General features: G+C 40.4%; 1 protein-coding gene across 1 annotated transcript in view; it reads left to right on the forward strand.

The window, feature by feature from the left end:
- The first annotated feature begins 18,871 nt into the window (after positions 1-18,871).
- Positions 18,872-23,618, forward strand: part of B4GALT1 (beta-1,4-galactosyltransferase 1) — a 46,251-nt gene continuing 41,504 nt past the window's right edge. Inside the window, exon 1 of the mRNA XM_026712736.2 lies at positions 18,872-19,251. Coding sequence (XP_026568521.2) covers positions 19,017-19,251 — 235 coding nt within the window. The 5' untranslated portion in view covers positions 18,872-19,016. The remainder of the gene's footprint in view (positions 19,252-23,618) is intronic.

Here is a 23,618-nt window from a genome sequence, read left to right on the forward strand (position 1 = left end):
GGAAGTTATTAGGACTGCAATGGCAATTTCCGTGTGATTTCCTAACTTCTGCCTAATTGCCTTTGCAAATCCATACTATTTTTTAAGAACAGAAAAGGACACACGGTTACAAAATTTGGTTTGTTGGTTTGAATGATATCCTGCCTTTCCTACAGGAGCTGAAAATGACATTCATTTCCCCCTAGAAATATATTCCTATTAGATAGGTTAAGATGAAGGACAATGAATTCACCTATTATCTGGTAGAAAATCATCCCGCTGGCCTTGATGTTTCTAGATTTCTGCCAGTCAGCTGACATCTTTCCAAGGAAGTGAGGGAGTTTAACAGATTTTTATATACTTTGAGGCTAGTTTTGAAAATACTCATTAACAAAGAAATAGTCAATGTAGTTTCTTGAAGTAAAGGAAGAGGAGGACCTGCTACAGGTAGTCCTCAACTTAAACAGTTCATTTAGTGAACATTCAACAAGTTACAATGGCACTGAAAAAAATGACTTATGACCATTTTCACACTTATGACCTTTGTAGCATCCTCATCATGTGATCAAAATTCAGATGCTTGGCAACTGACTCATATTTATGACCATTGCTGTGTCCCAAAGTTATGTGATAATCTTTTGCAACCTTCTGTCAAGCAAAATGAATGGGGAAGCCAGATTCAGTTAACAAACCATGTTACTAACTTATCAACTGTGATGATTCACTTAATAACTGTGACAAGAAAGGTTGTAAAATGGGGCAAAACTCATGTAACAAATGTCTCACTTAACAATATAACTTTTGTGTTCAATACTGGTCGTAAGTTGAGGACTACCTGTACTTTTGAATGGTCAGCAAATTTATTATGGCATAAACTTCTATGCTACAGTTTGTTGAGTGAGTGAAGTTTAAAGTTTGCAGACTTTATAAAGGTACAAAGGGGAAATGATGATATCAATATTTAACTAACAATTCACTTACTTTTAAATAGGTTTCAAATTGGTCCCTCATTTTACCTATATTTAAAGTTTAATTGTATTTTGGCATATGAGCCCGGGTGGCACAGTGGTTAGAATGCAGTACTGCAGGCTACTTTTGCTGACTACTTGCAATTTGGCAATTCAAATCCCACCAGGCTCAAGGTTGACTCAGCCTTCCATCCTTCTGAGTTGGGTAAAATGAGGACCCAGATCGTTGGGGGGCAATATGCTGACTCTGTAAACCCCTTAAGAGAGGGCTGTAAAGCACTGTGAAGCGATGTCTAAATGCTATTGCTATTTATCATCACCATCTAACTTCATGATTTACTATTTCTCCGTTCTTGGCCCATGCAAAGATAACCACCCAATGCACTGATCTAGTGCACGAAAACTAATATCAGCCCTCCCTAACTTGATGCCAGAAATGCTTAGCTCACAACTACCAGAATGTAAAGCCAGCATAGTTTAGATCAGGCGTGTCAAACTTACGTCGTCACAACAGCATCATGTGACATTTCGGGACTTTTTTCCCCTTCACTAAACTGGGCATGGGGGTCATCAGCACGTGATGCATCCGGCCCGCGGGCCAGGAGTTTGACAGCCCTGGTTTAGGTGATAAGTCCTAGAGAGAACAAAATTAGGGAAGAGGAATGTATGCCGTAGTATAAGGCTGTCAAACTCCCAGCCCACATCATGTGCTGGCCATGCCCACCCTCAAGCTTAGCAAAGGAGAAAAAAGTCCCGATATGTCACGTGATGCCTCCATGATGACGTGAGTTTGACACCCCTGCCATACCACACTATTGTCTCTGCTAAACTAAAAGAACTGAAATTATTAGCTGACTCTGATAAAGTTGTACATATTCAATTAATAATGACAAACATCGGGTAGTATGAATCTCATGTAAAATGAGCCTATATTGGAGACATAATCCTTCAGTTGTTGTTGAATAATAATTCTCTACATATCCTCATACTTTTATCCCCGCATGGTGACAAAGGAAAACAGAAAAGGTCCAGATCTCATTGTATCCCATCCCTGACTTATAAAAACAGTAGAGTTAATGCCTGTACATATTTTATGTGATGTAGTATACTGGAAATCACACCTGTCCAAGCTGGCATATCAACAGCATATTTCTCTTTTATGTCTTCACAATCTAATCAAATCACTTTCCATCTTACAGTACAAATAATAATGCAGAAATAATGTATCAGTGCAGGCTTTCATAGCCAGCATCAATCAAATAATGAACATCCAGGTTGGTAGACCATGGTCTAGTTATTTGGTATTTATAATATTTTGCCAGTAACATGGCTGACAACTTCAGAGGCAACAAATGGCCTCTACTCTGTAGTTTACCTCTTAGCAGCTCACAGACGTCTGAACAGGACTGAACCCTAATGTTTGTAAAGAACTATTGTCCAATTGGAGTAAGTTAAGTCATTGGAATTCTGGACAGCCAGTTACTGATTGGTTCTTTGTCCAGGTGAATTTGTAATTGGTCTCATGTAAAGATGTTCCAAAGCAACCAATTTTTGATTGGTCTTTGAAACATGCAGCTGTTTGTTATTTTTCAGGTGAGATGACTGAAGGTTCTATATGAAGTTGATTAATTACAGTAAATGTTGTTTTATTATGGTGTGATATAAGCTATACTTTATCAATCTTCAAACTCTTTTCCTTCACGTTAAAGTTATTGAGATGCTTATAAATCTCAAGACAGGTGGTCTTTGATTTACAACAATTCACTTAGTGAACATTCAAAGTTAGAATGGAACTGAAAAAAGCGACCTATAGCCATATTTACACTTATGACCATTATAGCATCCCAATGTCACATGAGCAAAATTCAGATGCTTGTCGACTGACTCATATTTATGATGGTTAAGTGTCCCAGGGTCATGCAATCACCTGTTGTGACCACCTGACAAGCAAAGTCAATGGGGAAGCCAGAGTCACTTAACAACCATGTTACTAATTTAACAACTGCAGTGATTCACTTAACAACTATGGCAAAACAGTTTGTTAAATAGGGCAAAATTCACTTAACTAATGTCTCACTTAACAACAGAAATTTTGGGCTCAGACGTGGTCATAAGTTGGGGACTACTTGTAGCTTCTCTATGGCGTTGTACATGATTTGTCATGATTGCTAGTGTTTGAGTATCTTTAAACTTTATTTGTTTAGATTATCTCAGAGTTCCCATTATCCTGTAAAATCCTGTCATGATATTTTACCTCAGCAGACAAACTTTTAGTCTCACAAATATATTGAACATAATTGGTGAGAGTTTTAATGATACTTCTTTTCTGGCAAGGATGAGCGTAAGACTTTTTATTTAAATAGCGATCTGTACGTGTTGGTTTTACAACATAAACGTCAAACTGGCGGTGTCACACTGCTGTCACATTACATTTCCAATGTTTTCCCCTTTTGCGGAGCTGGGGTAGGCATGGTTTGCATGTGACACATCTGGACTGCGGGTTGCCACTTTGACATCCCTGGTTTACATTACAGTCTGCCTCACCTCTTGATTTTTTTTTCTTTTAATGATTACAATGTCCCAAAAAAGCCAGTTGGCATTCCTTATCCTCTTTCACTGCAAACGGAATACTTGGCTGGATGCTATTAAGATGCTCTAGACATTTCTTGAGTTCTTCCTCACCATAATGCCAAATCACAAAGGTGTCCTCCACATGGCAAAACCAGATGGTTTTTAAGGGGTGATGTCTGAGCCCGTTGTTCAAATTCTCCACATAGCAATTGGCTATAAATGGATTCTATGGCTTTAATTGGCTATAATTGGATTCTGGGCTGCCCATAGCAACCCCCTTCAATTTGTTCACATAATTAATTATTAAATAGAGGTGTAACTAAATAATAGGCTAAATTTAATTCAAATATTTAACCATATTTGAGGGCCACTCCCGATTTTCTGATAAGAACATTAAATACAAAGTTGGCAACTGTAAGAGGATTCCACTGCTTGACTGAATCCTTGATGATTTGCGACAAAAATCAAGTTTTGCAGACTACAGAATCTCACATGAAACCATACTGAAATCCTACACAAACAGAAAGACAGAAAGATGTTATTGTAGTCAATTATTACTCTAGCATAAGGACAAAATGTTGAAGTGGAATGTGGAGAAAAATAATTGGAAATTCCTCAGTTGTTTTTTTGGGTCAAATCTACACTGAATAGAAAAATAAGTTTTTACCCTGGAAAATAAATGTGGATATGGTATCCAATTAAAAACACAGTAAATATCTTCCTCCAGTCCAAAGCCCAGGGTTATTCTGCAAAGTATTATTTAATTATGCTAATAGAAAACTTAGTTTCCAGTAAAGAGAACTATTTTTTCCAATCTTGCAAGCATCCAAAGCTTCTTCCATGAGGAGAAACTGAGAGGTCATAGTTAACATTTTTAAAGAAGGAAAATAAAATTTCCAAAAAGGGTAAATTCCTGAAGGAGAGATTGAAAGAAAATTCAGATGAGGCATTCATAAGGCTCTTCCTCACAACTCTGAGCTGTGGTAATCCCTATCTTGCTACAGGCAAGAGGCCATCAACAGTGGTTCCTCATAAAAGCACATGATGAGGAAAGGGACTGAAGGACCCTCCAGCTTTGTGTCCCCTTCCCCTCTCATTAAATACAGCTTTACCAACCAATAGGAAAACATCCTCCAATCACCTTAGCACAAGATGAGGAGGAGGCAAGTGTTGAAGGATGGACAGATCAACATGTTTAGCTGTCTGTCAAAATTCACTCCAGGATTTGTGTAAGTACTTTGCCTGTGTGAGTTTAAAAAATAGTCTCACTAACAGCTGGGAGATTGTCTGGAGAGGCCGTTTGATGAGGTAGGAGGAGGTTGTCATATTGTTCTATGCAACCTTCTCATTACACCTGTAAGCTGCCATTTCAAACATTTTTAAACAGTATTTTAAAAATAGCCTAACAGCTGATAAATGTACAGAACAATATCTCCCTCCTGTTGTATCCCCAGCACCCCTCAGTTCTTCCAAAGCCAGCTCACTGAGCTGGAGATCGGTTCAGAGAATTAATGGCATAGGGAAGCCCAGTTTGAAAGATCATTCAAACTAGAATGGCGGTGACCAGTGTCCAGGGGCTGAATATGGCCTTATGTGGCCAATAAGCTTTGAGCCAATTAAATTCTCCCTATGGGTCACCTGATTCTGCCACTGAGAGAAATGTTGATGAATTGTACAATGTACTGTCATTACTGTAAAAATGTGTCAGGATAAGAGGGAAATCACTAACATTGGAACAAATAAGGATAATTTATGGCTGCCTCAGGAAAGATTTTTATCCACTATTGACTACACCTCATTCCTAAGAGGTCTGTAAGGGGCGTTCATAAGTGCACAATCGTGCCTACAGTCCCTGTCCTTTTGTCCCCACTTATTCATACCTATTTCTTGTATTACTCATGTTTATACTTATACCTATTATCTTGTAAGCAATTGACAAATCAAATCAAATCAAATAAATAAATGAGCTGGGAATCAGAAGGCAACATTCTGAAGACTTGCTGGAAGAAAGAGATTGCCAGGGTTTGTTTGTGCTACAGTTAGGTCCAAGTGAGGAAAGGCTCATAGATTGATTGTTTTTAATGGCTTAGGACAAATTCACACTTCAAGGTTGGCCCATGGCCAGTACTGTTCATTCACCACTTTCTGCAGTGGTGGGATTCAAATTTTTTTACTACTGGTTCTGTGGGTGTGGCTTGGTAGGCATGGTAGGGGAAGGATACTGTAAAATCTCCAGTCAGAGGTGGTATTTTCTGGTTCTCTGAACTACTCAAAATTTCTGCTACCAGTTCTCCAGCACTGGTCAGAACCTGCTGAATGCCACCTCTGGAACAATTCTTTTTTTTTTAAAGCAAATTTTATTGATTTTAAAAACAAACAAACAAAACAAAACATCATTAGACATTAAAAACATAAACCTCTTTCCGTTATAAATCTTTACAAGGCAGCTAACACATTATTTTATATCACATACTTCTAATTTATCCCATTTCCATGTAGACACGTAGGTTCCCTTTAACAAATTTCACATTATTTCTCTTTATTCTTATTCAATCACATTTCTTTTCTAATTTATCTGCTATTCAATCATCACATTTATATTTTCCTCTGGCTTGTTTACAGTTGTTCTCATCTGGCCTTCCTCCGAGATTTTATTAATTCTCAATTAAACACACACACATAAAACACAAAAAACATAAAGCTTCCTTTTAGAAAGTAACTTGGCCCCAGATTACCTCTTTTTGTATGGACTTCAATTAAATTCATGCTCTTCTTGTATACCATTACCTATCTTGTTTACCATTCTATATCTTCTATATAACTCCTCCCCACTTTTCCTCTTCTTAATTCTATTTTATATATTTCATCTTGCTTTAAGATAATATTTTTATATCTTTTGTCCATTTTTCCATTTACATCTATCTCATTCCCAATATAGAAAAAGGATAATTTCTCCTGAAATCACTAATCAGAGTATGATGCCTTTCTATCATTCCCTAAATTGAAGTTTGAAATAACACCTAAGTCCCAATCTGATTCTGCTTAGTACATTCTACTATTTCAAAAACAAATACTACAATAATAAATCTATAATAATCAACACATTAGCCCATTAAACTCTATAATTAAACTAATATTTTAAACATTTTCTTTAATATTTTATTAAAACTTAAAATCATTCATTATTAAACATTTTAACATTGTACCTTAATATTTTAATCTTTTATTAAATCTTATAAAATTCTAATTTTCTATTTTTAATACAAATACAACTGCTACAATACTATCATGTGTACTTTGCAGAATCCCCCTTTTTAAAAAAAAAAAATCATACATTACCCTTTGTCCCTAAAAAAATTTTTTTTTCCCATCTTGTTTTATACCTTTATAACTTTTTCCCCCTTTTCCTTTCTTTCTTGGCCCACCTAGATTTTTACCCACTCCTCTCCAAACCTCTGCCTTCTTGGCTTCCCTTTCTGTTGCATTCTTTTCTTTTGCTTTCTGGCATTATATTGTTTTTGCATCTTATTTTTCTCTTTCATAGATATTTTTATGTCTTAAGTCCTTCCTTTTCCCTCCTCTCTTTCTCCTTTCTTTCTTAATCACACTATTTAATTCATTAAAAATGGCTTCTTCTTCCTCTGCTTCTTCCAGCTGTTGTTTAATTTGCTGACACATAGCAAGCGCCATATCTAGAAAACAAAGGGCTTCTCCCATAGCGTTCTTGCCTTCTTTCCTTATTTTTAGATATTGTTTTTTTAGTTCATCGAGAGATAGAGCCATTATAAACTTTTTCTTCTTTTTCTGTATCCTCTTCTTGTTATTAAGCCAATCAAATATTTCCAAACTTAAAACAATTCCCCAAAGTCCCAAAGTCATCAAACAGTCCAGGCAAAGCACAAACTTCTTCCTTTTACAGTTTCTCTTCCTGGGGTAAAGTCAATTAGGGGAAAAAACCCAATCTGTATTTTAAATCTTTTTTGCAGTTAGCTTCTAATCTCTTTATCTTCAAAGCATCTCCTCCAACAAAGTCTTGAAATTATTATTTTTTTCCAAGCCTCTCCCTTCCCACTTGTAACAAAGGGCTTTAAGTTTTTACCTTCTGTTAGAGAGCAGATTTTCCATGTCCATTTGTTAGTTCCATAAGGGAGGGAGAGTAACTTTCCCTTTCAACACTTTCCTTCGCTGCTGAAAATGTCCATTGGGAACATTGTAGCGTCCGAAAAGAATAGTAATTTTCCAGGTATTAAATATGTCCTTAAAGTCCCGGTTCAGCCAAGAAAAACTTTCGTTTTAAAACTTCCTTCTTCTTCCTCCTGCACATTCTTAATCCAGTTGCCGGCTTCTTCGTGGCGTGCCATTAAGACCACCGCTCCACCGCCTTGAGAAAAGGGGTTTATTGCCAGCTGGGGAGGGGTCTGCGATACCCTCAACCCCTGTTCAGATCCCCCCTATCTTCAGCTACCCCAACAGGGCAGCCTTATCCTCCAGATCCGTCAGGATCGGAGGCACCAAATCGGCTAGCACAGCAGGGATCGCGGAGAAACGCGAATCCCTGATGTCACCGAAGCCTGGCAAACCGGAAGTCCCACCTCTGGAACAATTCTTAAAAGGAAAAGGCAGGCACTGGTAGACTGGTGCACCCAGGAGACAGCCAAGATGCCTTCCCTGTGCATCAATGGGAAGAGGGAAAAAGCAGGGGAATGACCAAATCAGGCTCCCCATCTGCTGTAGTCCAGACTGAGCACCAGCTGGTTCCATTGCTAGTACACAGCGATTCAGACAAATTTTTGAAGCTGCTTTAAGAAAGAACCAGGAGCAGCAGCAGCAGCATGGGAGGCAAGCAGCTTAAGCTGCAGTGCAAGATTTCCCTTAATGATATACAGTACTTAGCATATCCTAGACTTAAATTACAGAGGCTATCTATGTAACTACCAAAAGTGTATTACAGATAATATCAAGCAATGGATTTTGTAAGGTTAGGCTAGGATTGAGTAACTAATTTTAAATGCTGGAATCACACTTAATTTCCCTGGAAGATCAGGGCCCGTTGAATAAGTAGTGATGCACAGAAACGGTATCATGATTTAGTGTACTGAATGAAGTCAACAACTTGTGATTTATTCAATAAACCATGGTTCAGCAGGACATTTTCTAAATGTTAAGAGCAGAAGCTGTCTGTCACTGAATGTAAAGAGAAAAGTGATGCAATATTCCAAAGTGGTCACAGTAAGCTATGATTTCAATCTTTGCACAGAGGTGAGATTCAAAAATCCCAGCAACGGTTTGTGCCCAGTTACTGGGTGGGCGTGGCCATGGTGGGCGTGGCCTACCGTAACTTCCAGTAGGGGTGTTTTTTACCCTCCCAAGCATCTGGAGGCTTCCCTTGGAGCTCTGGGAGGGCAAAAATGGCCTCCCTCGGGCTCTGGAGGCCAAAAACAGGCCCATTTTGTAACTTCCAGAGCCATTTTTCCATCTCCCAGAGCCGTTTTTTCCCCCTCCCGGAGCTATTCACTTACCTGCATCGAATATGGGCCACGTGGAGACTCCTGGGAGGAGCGGGGAGGAATGGTCGGGGCCAGTTAATCGGTTCAAAGGTTTGGTGAACCAGATGCAAGTTTAACATCCAGTTCTCCCAAACTGGTCCGAACTGGTAGAATCCCACTCCTGTCTTTAGATCCAGGGCCAGAAGGTCATTAACAGGTAGTCCTCAACTTACAACCATTCGTTCAGTACCGCTTGAAGTTACAGCAGTATTGAAAAAAATGACTTGCGGTCATTTTTCACTACTGTTGCAGCATCAAGGGTGAGTTTCTACCGGTTCTGTCCACCTCTGTAGAACTGGTAGCTCTGAAGAGCAGCAGACATAGAACCGGTTCTATGTCTGCTGATGTTTTTGTCCACCCACCCACCCGGGGTCTTACCTGACCTTTATTTCCTGATATTTTCAACTTCAGCTGCCATGCAAGGCACAGCTGCAGTTTAAAAAGCAGGAAAAAGGGGCTTTTTCAAAGGCTGCTTCTCTGCACGCAGCGTGCTGATGACGATTTACAGGCACCCACCTGCAGCGTGCAGGGAAGCACATCGTAAATCACCAAATCTTGTAAATGTCCGAACTGGTAGTTAACCCTGTTGGATCCCACCCCTGGGCAGCATCCCCTCAGTCACGTGATCAAAATTTGAATGTTTGGTAACAGGCATGTATTTATGGCAGTTGCAGTATCCTGAAGTCCTGCGATCACCTTTTGAGACCTTCTGACAAGCAAAGTCAATGGGGAAGCCAGATTCACCTAATAAATAAACCATATTACTAACTTAACAAACTGCAGTGATTTGCTTACCAACTGTGGCAAGAAAGGTCATAAAAAGGAACATAATTCACTTAACAGTCTTGTTTGGGGGCTTAGTTATGGTTATAAGCCAAGGACTACCTGTATTACAGTATCAAAATTTCCATTATGGAAAGGTTGTTTACAACTGTCAACTCTGACAGGTTCTAATGTGCAATGAAATTGTACAAAGAAGATTACCCTTTTCTCCCCAATTTTTCCTGGTGAAAATGTCTTTCACCGCCAGCTATAATGTGTTTCAACTAATAACATCTCGCTGTAAAAGATTAGGCTGTATAACCTAGTTTCAATGGTCATTTCAAAGTCCATAAAAGCAATACAGACAAGCATAATCCAACAGAGGGCAGAATTGTCCCATCCAAATAGTTGGTTGCAGGCCATCCTTGCATCCTTCCTGAAGCACATTAATAGCAACGGCGCTTAGACTTATATACCGCTTCACAGTGTTTTTACAGTCCTCTCTAAGCAGTTTACAGAGTCAGCATATTGCCCCCAACAATCTGGGACCTCATTTTACCGATCTTGGAAGGATGGAAAACTGAGTCAACCTTGAGCCGGTCAGGATTGAGGGAATTGAATTCCGGGCAATGTGAGCAGGAATTCTGGGAGCTGAAGTCCACAAGTCTTAAAGTTGCTAAGGTTGGAGACTTCTGCTCTCGAGAGAGCCTTACTTTGGGTGATATTTTTCTATGGCAGCTGCTAAATCTTATTTAGGGAACAGTGCCTGGCAAGGTCCTTGTCCTTGTAAATGAAATAAATCAGACCTTGTCAGAAAAAAAGTTATATTTTTCTGGTTAGTGATATTTATATAAATTAGTGATTTATATAAGTTAGTGGTATTTAGTTATATTTATATAGTGATATTTATATAAATTGAGAACTGCATGTGGCATTTATAGCTGATTCTGTTCTGCAAAGCAAGGTTGCCAGGAAAAGTCCCCCCACCCAGAGGGCAGCTAATATTACACCTGTTAGGGGTGATTAAACACTCTTCAGCTATTCCATTTCCCATCTTAATTCTGAAATAATGTTGGAGAAGCTGGACCTGATTCAAAAAATAAAATAAAATTCAGCATGAGCATGCAGGTATTGCCAAAAAATAAATGTAATGTTTAAAAGAAAGCAAAATAATACATTTTAGAAGAAAAATGGACTGTAGATTAAAATATACTTGATACAAAAATAAAATGTATCTCATTTCGATGATCTTTATCTCCTTGATGTGCTGTCCAAATATTAAGTCACATATCTTCCACCTTAAGTTGGTGGACGTTTTGGGGATTTTAAGAAGACAATGTGGCCATTCCTAAGTGTAGGAAAGCATTCAACTGATAGGGGGAGGTTTTCCCATTTGTAAAATGCTTTTGAAAGGGAGGGAAATAACAAAATAAAAGAGTTTGAAAGGAGTTTGGAGGTAGGTCTTCTAGTCCAATCTCCTGCTTAGCCACAAACCTTATTATACCATTTCAGACAGATGGCTGTCCAGTATTTTCTTAAAAATCTCCAGTGATGAAGCACCCATTAGTTATAAATCTTAGATTTATTAGAATCCTATTTACATCTGGCTTAGAGTTCAGCTGGTATGAGTACAGAATATGAGAAGCTTGAGGATGCAGTGTGGATATGGAAGGAATAAATTCAAATTTATTTGCCCACCCATTCTTGACTTTGCAACCATGCATTTTTGCTGCCCCACTGCCAATCCCTCTATTGCCCCAGTTGCTTCCAGTTCCCAGACTTTTCTCCAAGATCATAGATGACAAAGCATAACCAATTTTCTGTTTCTTGAGGCTGTATCTTTCTATATCTTGGATCACTTGGAATAAGAGGGGGAAACGCTACCATAATCCCAGTAGAGTTAACAGTGACTTAAGTCATGGAGGCAAGGGGAAAAATAGGGGTTGCTTGGGCCTGGTTGTGCTCTGGTTAGATGCACTTAGCCTATGACCTGTTGCTGACAACTCTGCTGCTGACTGTCCCTTGCATTAATTATCCTGGAAATAAATTGTCTGTATACTGGTTTCTGATACAGATTCCTTCAGTGTATGCTCCAATTATCTGGATTTATCTTTCCAACTTGCATTTGAGAGGCCCAGGAAAGGAGTCAAAAAGCCTGGAGATCTCTATTCTATTTGCACAGGAAATACTTTTAAACTTATGAACAGCACAATAAGAAAAAAAGCACATGTGTCTCAGAGCCAACACTGGAACTATGCTGGAACTTGTAGACATTTCAAACTAATATTAAGGATTTAAATGACAGCTCTATACACACATAGAAATATCTCGCATTTAACTTAGTGAGGGCAGCTTCTAAGCTACACTGAAATCTGTTTACTAAACTGCTTACAAAATAGTTCAATTGCATTTTAATGACACACATATTAAAATTGCTTGAATTCAACAACTTTTAAATAGTTGCTTCTGGAAAGACTGTATTGAAACTCTGCAAATCACTCGTGAAACAATGTACCCTACATTTATTTTGGGGCAATGTGTTTTGCTGGTCTGTGCCTATTTACAAGCTGCAAGTCAAAGGAGACCCATTTCATGATTAAGCAAGGGTTGTCTCGCTCACACCCTGGAATTTGCAAACAATTATCTGATCATCTTTAAGCAAAGTACTGTATGCAACTATCATAGCTATCATGAGTTTAGCCTTTAAGGACCAATGGCATAATCAGGGGTAGGATTCAAATTTTTAATAACCGGTTCTGTGGGCATGGCTTAGGTGGTGGGCGTGGCTTGGTGGTCATGTGACTGAGTGGACATGGCTTGGTGGTCATGTTATTGGCTGGGTGTGGCCAACTCAATATCACTCACATCGAGGCACGCATCTCCTCACCTGGCCTCTCATGACTGTGGGGATGCTGCAACAGTCGTAAGTGTGAAAAATGGTCATGTCACTTTTTTCAGTGCTATTGTCACTTTGAATGGTCACTCCACACAAGCAAAGTACCAGCAAAGGAGGGGAAAACAACTCCAGAGACGTTCCTGAGACAGGAAGTCTAGTCCTGCCAAGAATGTAATAAGGACTAACGGAGAGGCAGTTTCTGTAAGCAACACCAGAATGTTTCCTTCCTGCCTTCCTTACAGGATTAGGCCAGTAATTTCTTCTAACAACCGGTTTTCCGAACTGCTTACAATGTTAACAACCGGTTCTAGTGAATAGGTGTGAACTGGTAGAATCCCACCCCTGGCCATAATGATATAGCAAGTAGGAGAGATCAATATTTTGGGCTCAGGTTTAGATAGGTGTAAGGGGTGTAGTAAGATATACCCCAATAATAACAGTGCCAGGACATTGAGGGCAAGTTTTCCCATAAAGTAAACCCCACAGAACCAAGAAACCAGGTTTTTCCCATTCAAGAGATAACCCTGAGGCAATATACAAACACTAATCCAGCTAACAGGAAAAAACATGCCTGATCCCATTGCCTGGTCAAAATCTCTAGATCAAAAATTTCGAACAATAAACAAACCCTAGCATCAGCCCGCCATATATACCAGGCCCTTGGCATCACCCAGAACCTTCACGTCCCTTACTCGCCAACTTCTTTGGGCGGGATAGAGAGAGCCAACAAAGAGGTCAAGACCCTGCTGGGCAAACTCTGCCAAAAGACACATCTCATTTGGCCACAGGTGTTACACATCGCATTGTTCTACAGTATATCAGGACTAGACCCTGACAAGACATAGGAATGATCCTCTTTTGAACTCCTCTTTGGTCGGGCGCCTGACCCATTACAGGGCCTGGACCCCCAATCCCTCAGCCTAGATAGTGGGGATTTGGTTCTCTGTTCTTACTTTACAGCCCTACATAAGAGACTCCAGATCCTGTGGAAGCAGAGTGCCCTGATGCAGACGCTGCCCCTGGAAGAGGTCAAGCAGCCCTTCAAACCAGGAGCTTGGATGCGGATCACGTTTTTCACCAGGACCTCACCCCTGCAACCAGGTGGAAAGGACCTTATCAAGTCTTGCTAAACCCACAGACAGCTATCAAGTTTGCAGAAAGAGACTCCTGGATCCACTGGACTCATGTAAAACCTGCTGTAGTGGACCACAGCCCACCTCCAGCCACAACTCCTAAAGTGCCACCTGTGAAATTCAAGAGGAACCCAAAGACAGAACAGTAGACCCTGGAAGCTTTCTTCTACATTCTACAAAAATGGGGAGGGAGAAAATAATGGGAAATATATTTTGCAAAACTATATGTATCATCATGTTTGTATCCTATGTAACACCATTCCAAGAACCCAGCCTTTTTCCAGAGAAAAGGGAAACATTTGGGAGTACTTAGCTACTGAAGTTCTCAACACCACCAATTTTTGCCTAGCTGGAGGTAAAATCTGTAAAAGATTTTCTCATCACATATTTAATGGGACTGGCTACAGAACTACAAGCCATTTTTAATCACACTAAACTAAGGGACCTTCAACTAACAAATTCATACTCCAGAATCTTCAACTGCCCCTCCTCCCCATAGACATAGATGTCCATACCATGTACAAACTCCAAGTGGCTGCAATCACTAATGCAGCCATATGTTTTAACCTCAGTGGATGCTCCACACCAAAGGTCCAAGAATGCATGATCCTGAATAACACAGACCTTACATGCAACCACACAGAAGACATTCCATTTTCTTACAACTATATGAAGCTTCCTCCTGGCTGGTTTATACTTTGTGGATTAAGAGCTTAGTCCTACCTTCCACCTAACTCCACAGGGGGACCTTGCACCCTGGGATGCTTAACCATATTCATGCCATCATTGCAGAGACAACACAGAAGAGCTTTTCACACTTGGACTCCTGACTGCGACTCAAAAGTCTCACTACCCACCAAAGCTAGGAACAGGGAATGTAGGCCAGATTTTTATTCTCTAGCAAATCGCTGCCAAGAACATAAATGTGAGAAAGGCTATTTGCCCTTTCCTTGGTGAAGTGTGAGCAACTAAATTAATTGCTTTGAATGACGGAATGTCTTATGCAAATATGGATTTGATATTTGGTGGCTGAATATGGTAATAGCAGCATATGACAGAATTAAGAAGATGCAAGATTTAATATGAACAATTCAATGCTAAACAGGAAATAGGACAAGAAGGTTATGATATCCCTTTTGTCAGCCTCAAGATCTCTTCGGGTACCCCAACTGCTATCTATCTCCTTTATTTCTCCCTTAGTTTCTCTACTGCTAGGCTTACTTCTTTCGGCTGTCATTAGCAATGGGGGGAGGGGTAATTGTGGGGAGGGAAGAGAGCTGGAGGTGTTTTGCATTCCTTTACTGTGGGCAGAAGGAGGAGGGGGTATATAAATTCTTCTTTCCAACTTTCCATTTCCTTGCTAGCCTCTATCCTTTTTGCGCAGCTGCGAAGTCTTATCAAAATATGTCAAGGTCAACGGACAGAGGCCTCATCACCACCTGAAGATGCCCACATGATCATATTCAGAACTTTTAATTGGAAGAGACTCCTGGACTTCAGGGGGTGGGAACAATTCCATTTCTTTGTATGTGTGATCTGCGCGCCAAATCCTCAGTTTCGGAATTTCATTTGTAGCTTCCTTTTCATCTTCCAGTAAAAGACTAACTTTGCTCTGAACCATGGAGTCTGAGTATTTCTTTCTTGGATTTTGAAAGGAGCACACACTGACACCTTTAGTTGTTTAATCGTTTATGGGTCCATGTATAAGGAAGGTTTCTGGTGAAGGTAGAGAGCTTGGCTAGGTGAGGAAATGAATGTATGTGAATTGTAACCTGTAGTAGAGATGTAGATCTTGTAGGGGGCGCAAGCAGCACACTGCTGTGCCTCTGGCCTCAAATACCAACACGATCTCACTTAGCAGAGCTGTCCCTGGATTGTACATGATCTCACCTGCTAACAGCATCACTTCCTTACTTATATATTCTTAAGGATTGGTGGGGGGATTCACCAATCCAGATACTGTTTCCATATTACCTTTTTCTGCTTGTAAAAACTATATAAAAGCAATAAATGCTGCCCAGGCAGTCAGACATCGTGGCACCCTACAAAATGAACTCCATCAGTAACCAAAGGAGACTGTGTTGTTAACTGGGACAATGAATGATTTGCAGGAAATTATTTTATAATACAACAAACAGCATAGCTCTGAAAGTGAATTAGGGAAGAAGTTGATTCCGTTGGTCATGGAAAGTGGAACAAATGGATGAAAGGAATGCATCAATAAATGGCAAAAACCTAAAGCAAGTACAGGTAGTTCTTGATGGTCACTTAATGACCGTTCAAATTTAGAACAGAACTGAAAAAAGTGACTTGTGTGACCATTTTTCACACGTACAACCATTGTAGCATCCCCTTAGTCATTTGATCAAAATTCAGCCGCTTGGCAACTGATTCATATTTATGACGGTTGCAGTGTCCTGGGATCACCTGATGACCTGCAACCTTTTTACAAGCAAAGTCAATGGGCAAGCCAGATTCACTTAAGCACCGTGTTGCTAACTTAACCGCAGTGATCCACTCAGCAACTATGGCAAGAAAGGTTGTAAAATGGGGCAAAATTCACTTAACAAATGTTTCACTTAGCAACAGATAATTTGGTCATAAGTCAAGGACTACCTATAATCGAGTTTGGTAAAATGTTTACCAAAGAAGGAAAACCAGAGATTTTAAAATGTATAAATATTGGTCTGTTCCAAGAACGAATATTTGTCAAAATAAAAGGATGAACAGAATAGCATGCAAAGTGGTAGTCTTTAGAAGAAACCCTCCCATACTACCACCTCTTACAATACTAAACAACACAGTATCAACAGTAGAGACATTCAAATTTCTAGATTCTACTATATCACATGACCTAAAATGGACACCTAACATCATCAAAAAAAAGCACAACAAAGAATGTTCTTTCTGCACCAACTCAAAAAGCTCAAACTGCCCAAGGAGCTGCTGATAAAGTTCTACAGAGGAATTATTGAGTCTGTCATCTGCACCTCTATAACTGTCTGGTTCGGCTCTGCAACCAAACAAGACAGACACAGACTTCAATGGGTAATTAGAACTGCAGAAAAAACAATTGGACCTATACACTGCACAAGTAAAAAAGAGGGCTATGAAAATATCTGCAGATCCTTCATATCCTGGACATAAATTGTTTCAACTTCTACCCTCAAAACGACACTATAGGGCACTGTACCCAGGACAACTAGACACAAGGACAGTTTTTTCCTGAATGCCATCACTCTGCTAACAACTAATTCCCACAATACTGTCAAATTATTTACTAAGACTGCATTACTATTACTCTTCTCATCCTTCCTAGGACCTATCTCTTCCCACTTATGACTATAACCATGTTGCTTGTATCTTTACAATTTATATTGTTTTGTTTCCTAGTATGATTTGATTGCTTATTAGTAACCTCTAACTAACACTAAGTATTGTACCTTATGATTCTTGATGTGTTTTTTTTTTATGTACGCTGAGAGCATATGCACCAAAGACAAAATCCTTATGTGTCCAATCACACTTGGCCAGTAAAGAATTCTATTTAGTGATAGTATACTGCTGGCTTGGGTTTTGGGGGGACCAGTGTGAACTGGGTACCAGGTTTTTCTGATATAGAAAGAATCTGTGTAATGCCTGAGATATGGCTTGCAAAGCAAAGCTCAGCTCAGGCATCGTGTGGAAAACTTCCCTGAAGAGATGTAAAATCTTGATAGATCATACCCAATGACAAGACAGCATTACCAATAGTGAAAGGGCAATTAGTAGGAGCCAAGGCATGTACCTTACATTGAATGAAGCCTTGCAGGTGGATGAAATGCAATGGCTTGTGCAACAGAACTGAAAGCAAGCAAACAAACAACCCACACCACCTCCTACTAATGAGAACAAAAGCTACATTCATGATGGGAAGGGGGTGAGCAGAAGACAATACCAGTCATGTTCTACAGGCCTGTTTCACAGGTATGGCAGGCTGCATTTAGTGAATGATGCAGAAATATACATAAAATTATTTTTTTGTAAAAATAATAAAACACGGGATAATTTTTTTGTAAAAATATGATAAGCGCCACTTCTGATTTTGAAAAGTTCCATGCTGTAAAGCGTGAGTTTATTACATGAAGATATTTTTTCCATCAGGGACAAGACTTAATATGACAGCCTCAACACAGAAGGCAGTTGTGAAACTAAACTGTCTTAACACTGCAGGACAAGAAGCAACAGATGGAAACTAATCAAGGAGAAAAGAAGCAACTTAGAACTAAGGAGAAATTTCCTGAGAGTTAGAACAATCAGTGGAACAACTTGCCTCCAGAAATTGTGAATGCTCCAACACTGGAAGTTTTAAAGAAGATGTTGGATAGCCATTTGTCTGAAGTGGTATATGGGTTCCTGCCTAGGCAGGGGGTTGGAGTAGAAGACCTCCAAAGTCCCTTCCAACTCTGTTCTATTCTATTCTATTCTATTCTATTCTATTCTATTCTATTCTATTCTATTCTAATCTAATCTAATCTAATCTAATCTTCTATTCTAATTTTCTATTCCTATTTCTATTCTATTCTCCCAGCGAGCTTCTGCCTTTATTACTCAGAAGAAAGTCCTATCGAGTTCATGGTGGCTTCTCCAATAGCTTACACTATCCATAAAGGCAGAATGTGGTTTGTTGGGCTACTAGTGGTCGTAAAGCAGGCGTATCTACACCTAGCTAATATGACTTGTTGGGTCAACTCCCAAATGAAGCACGTTTTGGCTCGCTTTGATGAAACAACAAACTTTTAATCCACCCGGTTGTAGACCAAACTCTCTTTCGCTCCGGCGAACCACCAGTTGATGCTGCAGGAGCTACGAACGTCGACGACGCGCCCTTCGTCTCAGGCTCGGCGGGGTTGAGCGGACTCGACTTGGTGCAACCTTCGCCCCGGGAGGAGGGGCCCCAAACAGTAGCAGCTGGAGAGGAGGAGGCGGAGGAGGAGGAGCCTCAGCCTGACATTACGACTTTCCTCCTTCCCGGGCGAGTTAGTTGCAAACAGTTGGCAGGCGAGGGGCCGAGCGCTTGTTCAGCGGTTTCGCTGCCGCTCCGGCCTGCTGCTGCTCCTCCCAGGGCGCAGCCATGAGGCGACCCCGCGTGCCCGACTCGGCGCAGTAAAGTTCGCTCAGGATGGAGCTGCCCGGCTCTTCGCTGCAGAAGGCTTGCCGCCTGCTTGTGGTCTTCTGTGCCCTCCACCTCTCGGCTGTGCTCTTCTACTACCTGAGGGGCAACACGGTCGGTCACGGTCGGAGCCCGGAGCCGCCGCCTCGCAGCCAAACCTTCGGCCGTCGGGAGTCGGAGACCCTCCTCCCGCCCAATATCTCCAAGCCCGTCGCGGATTGCCCCGACCCTTCCCCTTTGCTGCGTAAGTGCGGAGCGCCGCGGGCTCTCCTTGGCGCGCCCAGCTTCTCTCCCACCCCGGCTTTCGCTTCACCCCGCGGTTTCCTCACAGTTTTCCTCCTTGAACCCATTGCCCCGTCGTGCCTCGTTGCTTCAGTCCCCACTTTTCTTCCTCCACCCTTTCCTGTTCCTGTCTCTTTCGGGCCCTGCCTGCCTTCCTCCTCTCGAAAAGCCGCTCGCTCGCTCTGTCCTTCGGGGTCTTCCTTGCCGCTCGAGCCCCATTCCGCTGGGGAAGCGCCGCGGCCGAGCGCGGAGCAGAGAAGTTTCTCGCACGGCCCGGAGCGCGTTGCCTTCCCGCCTTCAAGCTAAAAGTTCGCTTTGCGGACTGGCAGACTTCGTGAGAAGGAGAACTGCCCGACTCGACTTGGTCCATTCCTCCTTGCTCCGATGTCTATTTTGCCGAGAGCAGCGCTCCCTAAAGTCGAAACGGAGCTTATTTCCGAGTAGCTGCTGAACTCTTTATTATGCCCAGTTATTCAGGAGGAAATCTCTCTGAGCTCAGGGATAAAGAGGATGAGGGGGTGAATTCTGAGCCAACAGCGCATATATAAATGATGTGGACAGAACCTGTTTTTCCTGTTTCATCCTCTTCCTGCTCAGTTAATTTCTCCTATCTTCCAGAGTTAACTTTGTTTAGAGTAGTAGATTAGCCTGATGGAAAAAATTCTGTCCTGCCTTTCTCGCAAATGATGATGAATCACGTATGCCACGTTGCTGAAGGTGGAGGAACTTTCCCCCCAACTCCCCAGCTAAGGTTGATTTGCTCTGCTGGATATGAGTTGCAACTGGACCCTCTGGGTCTTACCTAAGGGCAGCTTTCTTTGGCAAGTGTGTCCAAATTGATCTAAAGTATCAGGTTGGGTCAGATGAGGGCTCTTGCCCCTGTTCTTTTGGAGTGGTTTTGCCTCAGCTCTGGTGAATCCGTAGGTCGGGCTTGCCAACTTTGTGGATACAATGCGGATCCCTGCCCTCCATGATAATGGATTGGCTCCATTTTGTTCTTGATAGCTTTATTTTTTTTTTCATTTCCATTTTATTCGATCGTACTATTAGAAATGTTTTTTTAATTTGCAATTCAAAATTAATTGTAAATTTAAAAATGCTTAAAAATTATTTGGCACCATTATCCCAGGGGATTCTTACTCCCTTTAGCTAAAGGTTCATTTCCTTCTATTTGGTTTTTACAATTTTTTAAAAGAACCCAGTTTCAAAGAAAAGTTTATGAATGGGAATTTTGGGGAAGAAAGCTCTAACTTTCTATTATTATTACCTTTATTGTCAGAGTAGAACCTGTGTACAATGAGATTAGCTGAGCCTCCCTTCATGCACCCCCCCAAAACAAGTTTTAAAAGTAACTATAGTTTTGTAGAGGTCTAACAATGTCACAACATTTGTATGAGCTACAATATTGTCTTCATTTTCTATTAATAAAACAATTTCTGTACAATCCCCATTAAACCATACTTTCTGAGATTCCTTTAAAACCTAGGTTTGTTCCACATCATGGAAGCATTTAGCTGTTTCTTTTTATTAAAACATATTTTATCCCAGTTAAAACATAGTTTGGGAAAGATGGTGTTAAACAACAGTGAGAGACTGTGAAAAAAATTTCGCAAACTGCATTGGAGATTACATCAGGCCAGAACTGCATGTCTCTTAACAGAGTGTTAGTGACTCCCTTAAGAAATAAGCTTCAAAACTGTCATGCTGAGGGAGGGGGAGAAAAGCATATATTTTTTGGTAAAGAAAATAATGGGTTTTAATTTTTTATTACAGAAGAAGTCAGATATCTGAGCTTTGTTTGGCAGTTTTGTGCATCTTTTCATAATCGATTATCAGAAGGGAAAAAAGAATATATCTGCAACAAGAAATGAGAAACTCTTGGAGGATACATCTGGAGGGCACCAGGTTGGGAAAAGTTTGAAACCAAGGATAGCTTTGAAGTAGAAATCAGTTTTGTATGTGTAAGATAATGAAAGCCACTTCCAATAAATGATTTTACTAAATCACGGAATAACCGAGTTGGAAGGGGCCTTGGAGGCCATCTAGCCCAATCCCCTGTTCAAGCAGGAGACCCTATACCATTTCAGGCAAATAGCTGTCCAGGTTCTTTTTAAAAGCCTCCAATGATGAAGCATTCACGATTTCTGAAGGCAAATTGTTCCATTGGTTTATTGTTCTCACTGACAGGGAATTTCTCCTGAGTTCTAGGTTGCTTCTCTCCTTGGTTAGTTTCCAACCATTGCTTCTTGTCTTGCTTTCTGCCGCTTTACGTGCAATAGGTTGACATCCTCTTCTTTGTGCACCCCTTCAAATATTGGAACGCTGCCATCATGTCGCCCCAGTCCTTCTTTTCACTAGACTAGACATATCTTCTTCCTGCAGCCGTTCTGTTTATATATTTTAGCTTCCAACTTCCTAATCATCCTTGTTGGCTCTTCTCTGCACTCTTTCCAGAGTCGTAACATCTTTTTAATATTGTGGTGACAAAAACTCGATGCAGTATTCAAAGTATATTTCAAGCATATCCAAGTATACTGTAGTATATTTCCCTTTTCTTTTTGCTTAAATGAGATAAGCATTGCTATATGCTTAGTTTTTCCTCTTTTTCTCTCATCAGAGAGAAAAACGAAACCTTTTACAAAGAGAACTTTTGTATCTCATACTAAAGTGCTCTGACTTGTTCATTTGATTGCTTTGAAATATTGATAGCATATCTCACAACTGTGAGGCACTCTGAATTGAATGTCATACAGTATTAAATGCCCAGAGCAGTGGAACAGCAGTGTTTCATTTACAGGCAGCTTATGCTGCATTGCTTTATTTACAAAGCTATGCCCTAGTTTTTCATTCTGGCATTTTGGGTAAATAACTAAAAACTTAACAATATTAATATACAATATTACAGTTCAACCTGCATCCTTAACAGAATGTTGCATTTAGAGTGTCAATTTAAGAAGAATTATTGCATGAGTTGGGTATGTCTAGTCTTGTTGAAGAGAAAGATTAGGGATGGCATGATAGTCTTCCAATATCTAAGAGGCTGCCACAAAGAAGAGAGACTCAACCTATTCTTCAAATAATCTGAAGGCAGGACAAGAAGTAATGAAGGGAAACTTGTCAAAGAGAGTTCCAACCCTAGAACTAAGGAGAAATTTCCTGACAGCGAGAATCAGGGGAATGGCTTGTCTTCAGAAGTTGTGGGTAGTCCACCACTGGAGGTTTTAACAAAAGATTGGACAGCTATTGGTCTGACATGGTACAGGGCAGGGGTCTCCAACCTTGGCAACTTTAAGCCTGGAGGACTTCAATTTCCAGAATTCCCCAGCCAGCTTTGCTCCAGGCTTAAAGTTGCCAAGGTTGGAGACCCCTGGTATAGAGCCTCCTGCTTGAGCAGGAAGTTAGATTAGAAGACTTCCAAGGTCCTTCCAACTATTATTCTGTTATTCTATCACTATTTCTCAGAACAGAAAAAGGAGACTTAGACTACATCTTGACATTCTGTTGGTCTGTCTTCTAGAATGTTATCTTTTTTTGCTGTTCTCCAGATGTTTTGGAGTCTCATTAGCGATTAACGGGAAGGCATTGTAGCTAATGTAATTAAAAGTATATGAAGGAGACCAGGTTGCCTGATCCTGCTCTATTCCATCCCTTCCATTTTCTTTCTCTGTACAAGTACAGTCTTACCTCACCATGTGCCCTCTTGGTGTGTGAATTTCAAGTTTCGTCATTCTCAGCAAAGCAAATGCAGGTTGATGTTGAAGTCCAGCTATCTGGAGGCCACCAAAGCTACCCATATATTGGGATTCTGTTGAGCTTGATGATAGTCCACTCTCTCTTAGTAGTCCAGTCTTTGAGTTTGATCTTGTTCTATAAAAAAAATCCTGCTTCTTCCCCACTCACCCATCTGTAATCCATTTACTCTAATAAACAAGACCATAATTAGCAGTTCCTTTTCCCCACGTAGAACAAATGTTACAATGAATGCCTGAAATTTCTCTTCCCAAGATAGGAATAGGATTATAGGAAATTAGTTATTTTGTAAAAAAAAGTCCTTTGACTAATACTTTGTTACAGCTATGGTTCTCTTCTCTTCTCTTCTCTTCTCTTCTCTTCTCTTCTCTTCTCTTCTCTTCTCTTCTCTTCTCTTCTCTCTCTCTCTCTCTCTGAGAGAAAGACAGACAGATACTATAATGAAACTTTCATGAATCTGATCTACATATATGTTAGTTGATGATGGAAATTTTAGAGAAGTCAGAATTTAAACTTATCAAGGGGACTGGGAAGTCTGCTGTAAGCAAGTTTTAAAGCCGAATATGGTTTGTGCTAATT

Source organism: Pseudonaja textilis, chromosome 2, assembly GCF_049901715.1.
Source record: "Pseudonaja textilis isolate UNSWEBS1 chromosome 2, rPseTex1.2, whole genome shotgun sequence".
Taxonomy (NCBI): domain Eukaryota; kingdom Metazoa; phylum Chordata; class Lepidosauria; order Squamata; family Elapidae; genus Pseudonaja; species Pseudonaja textilis.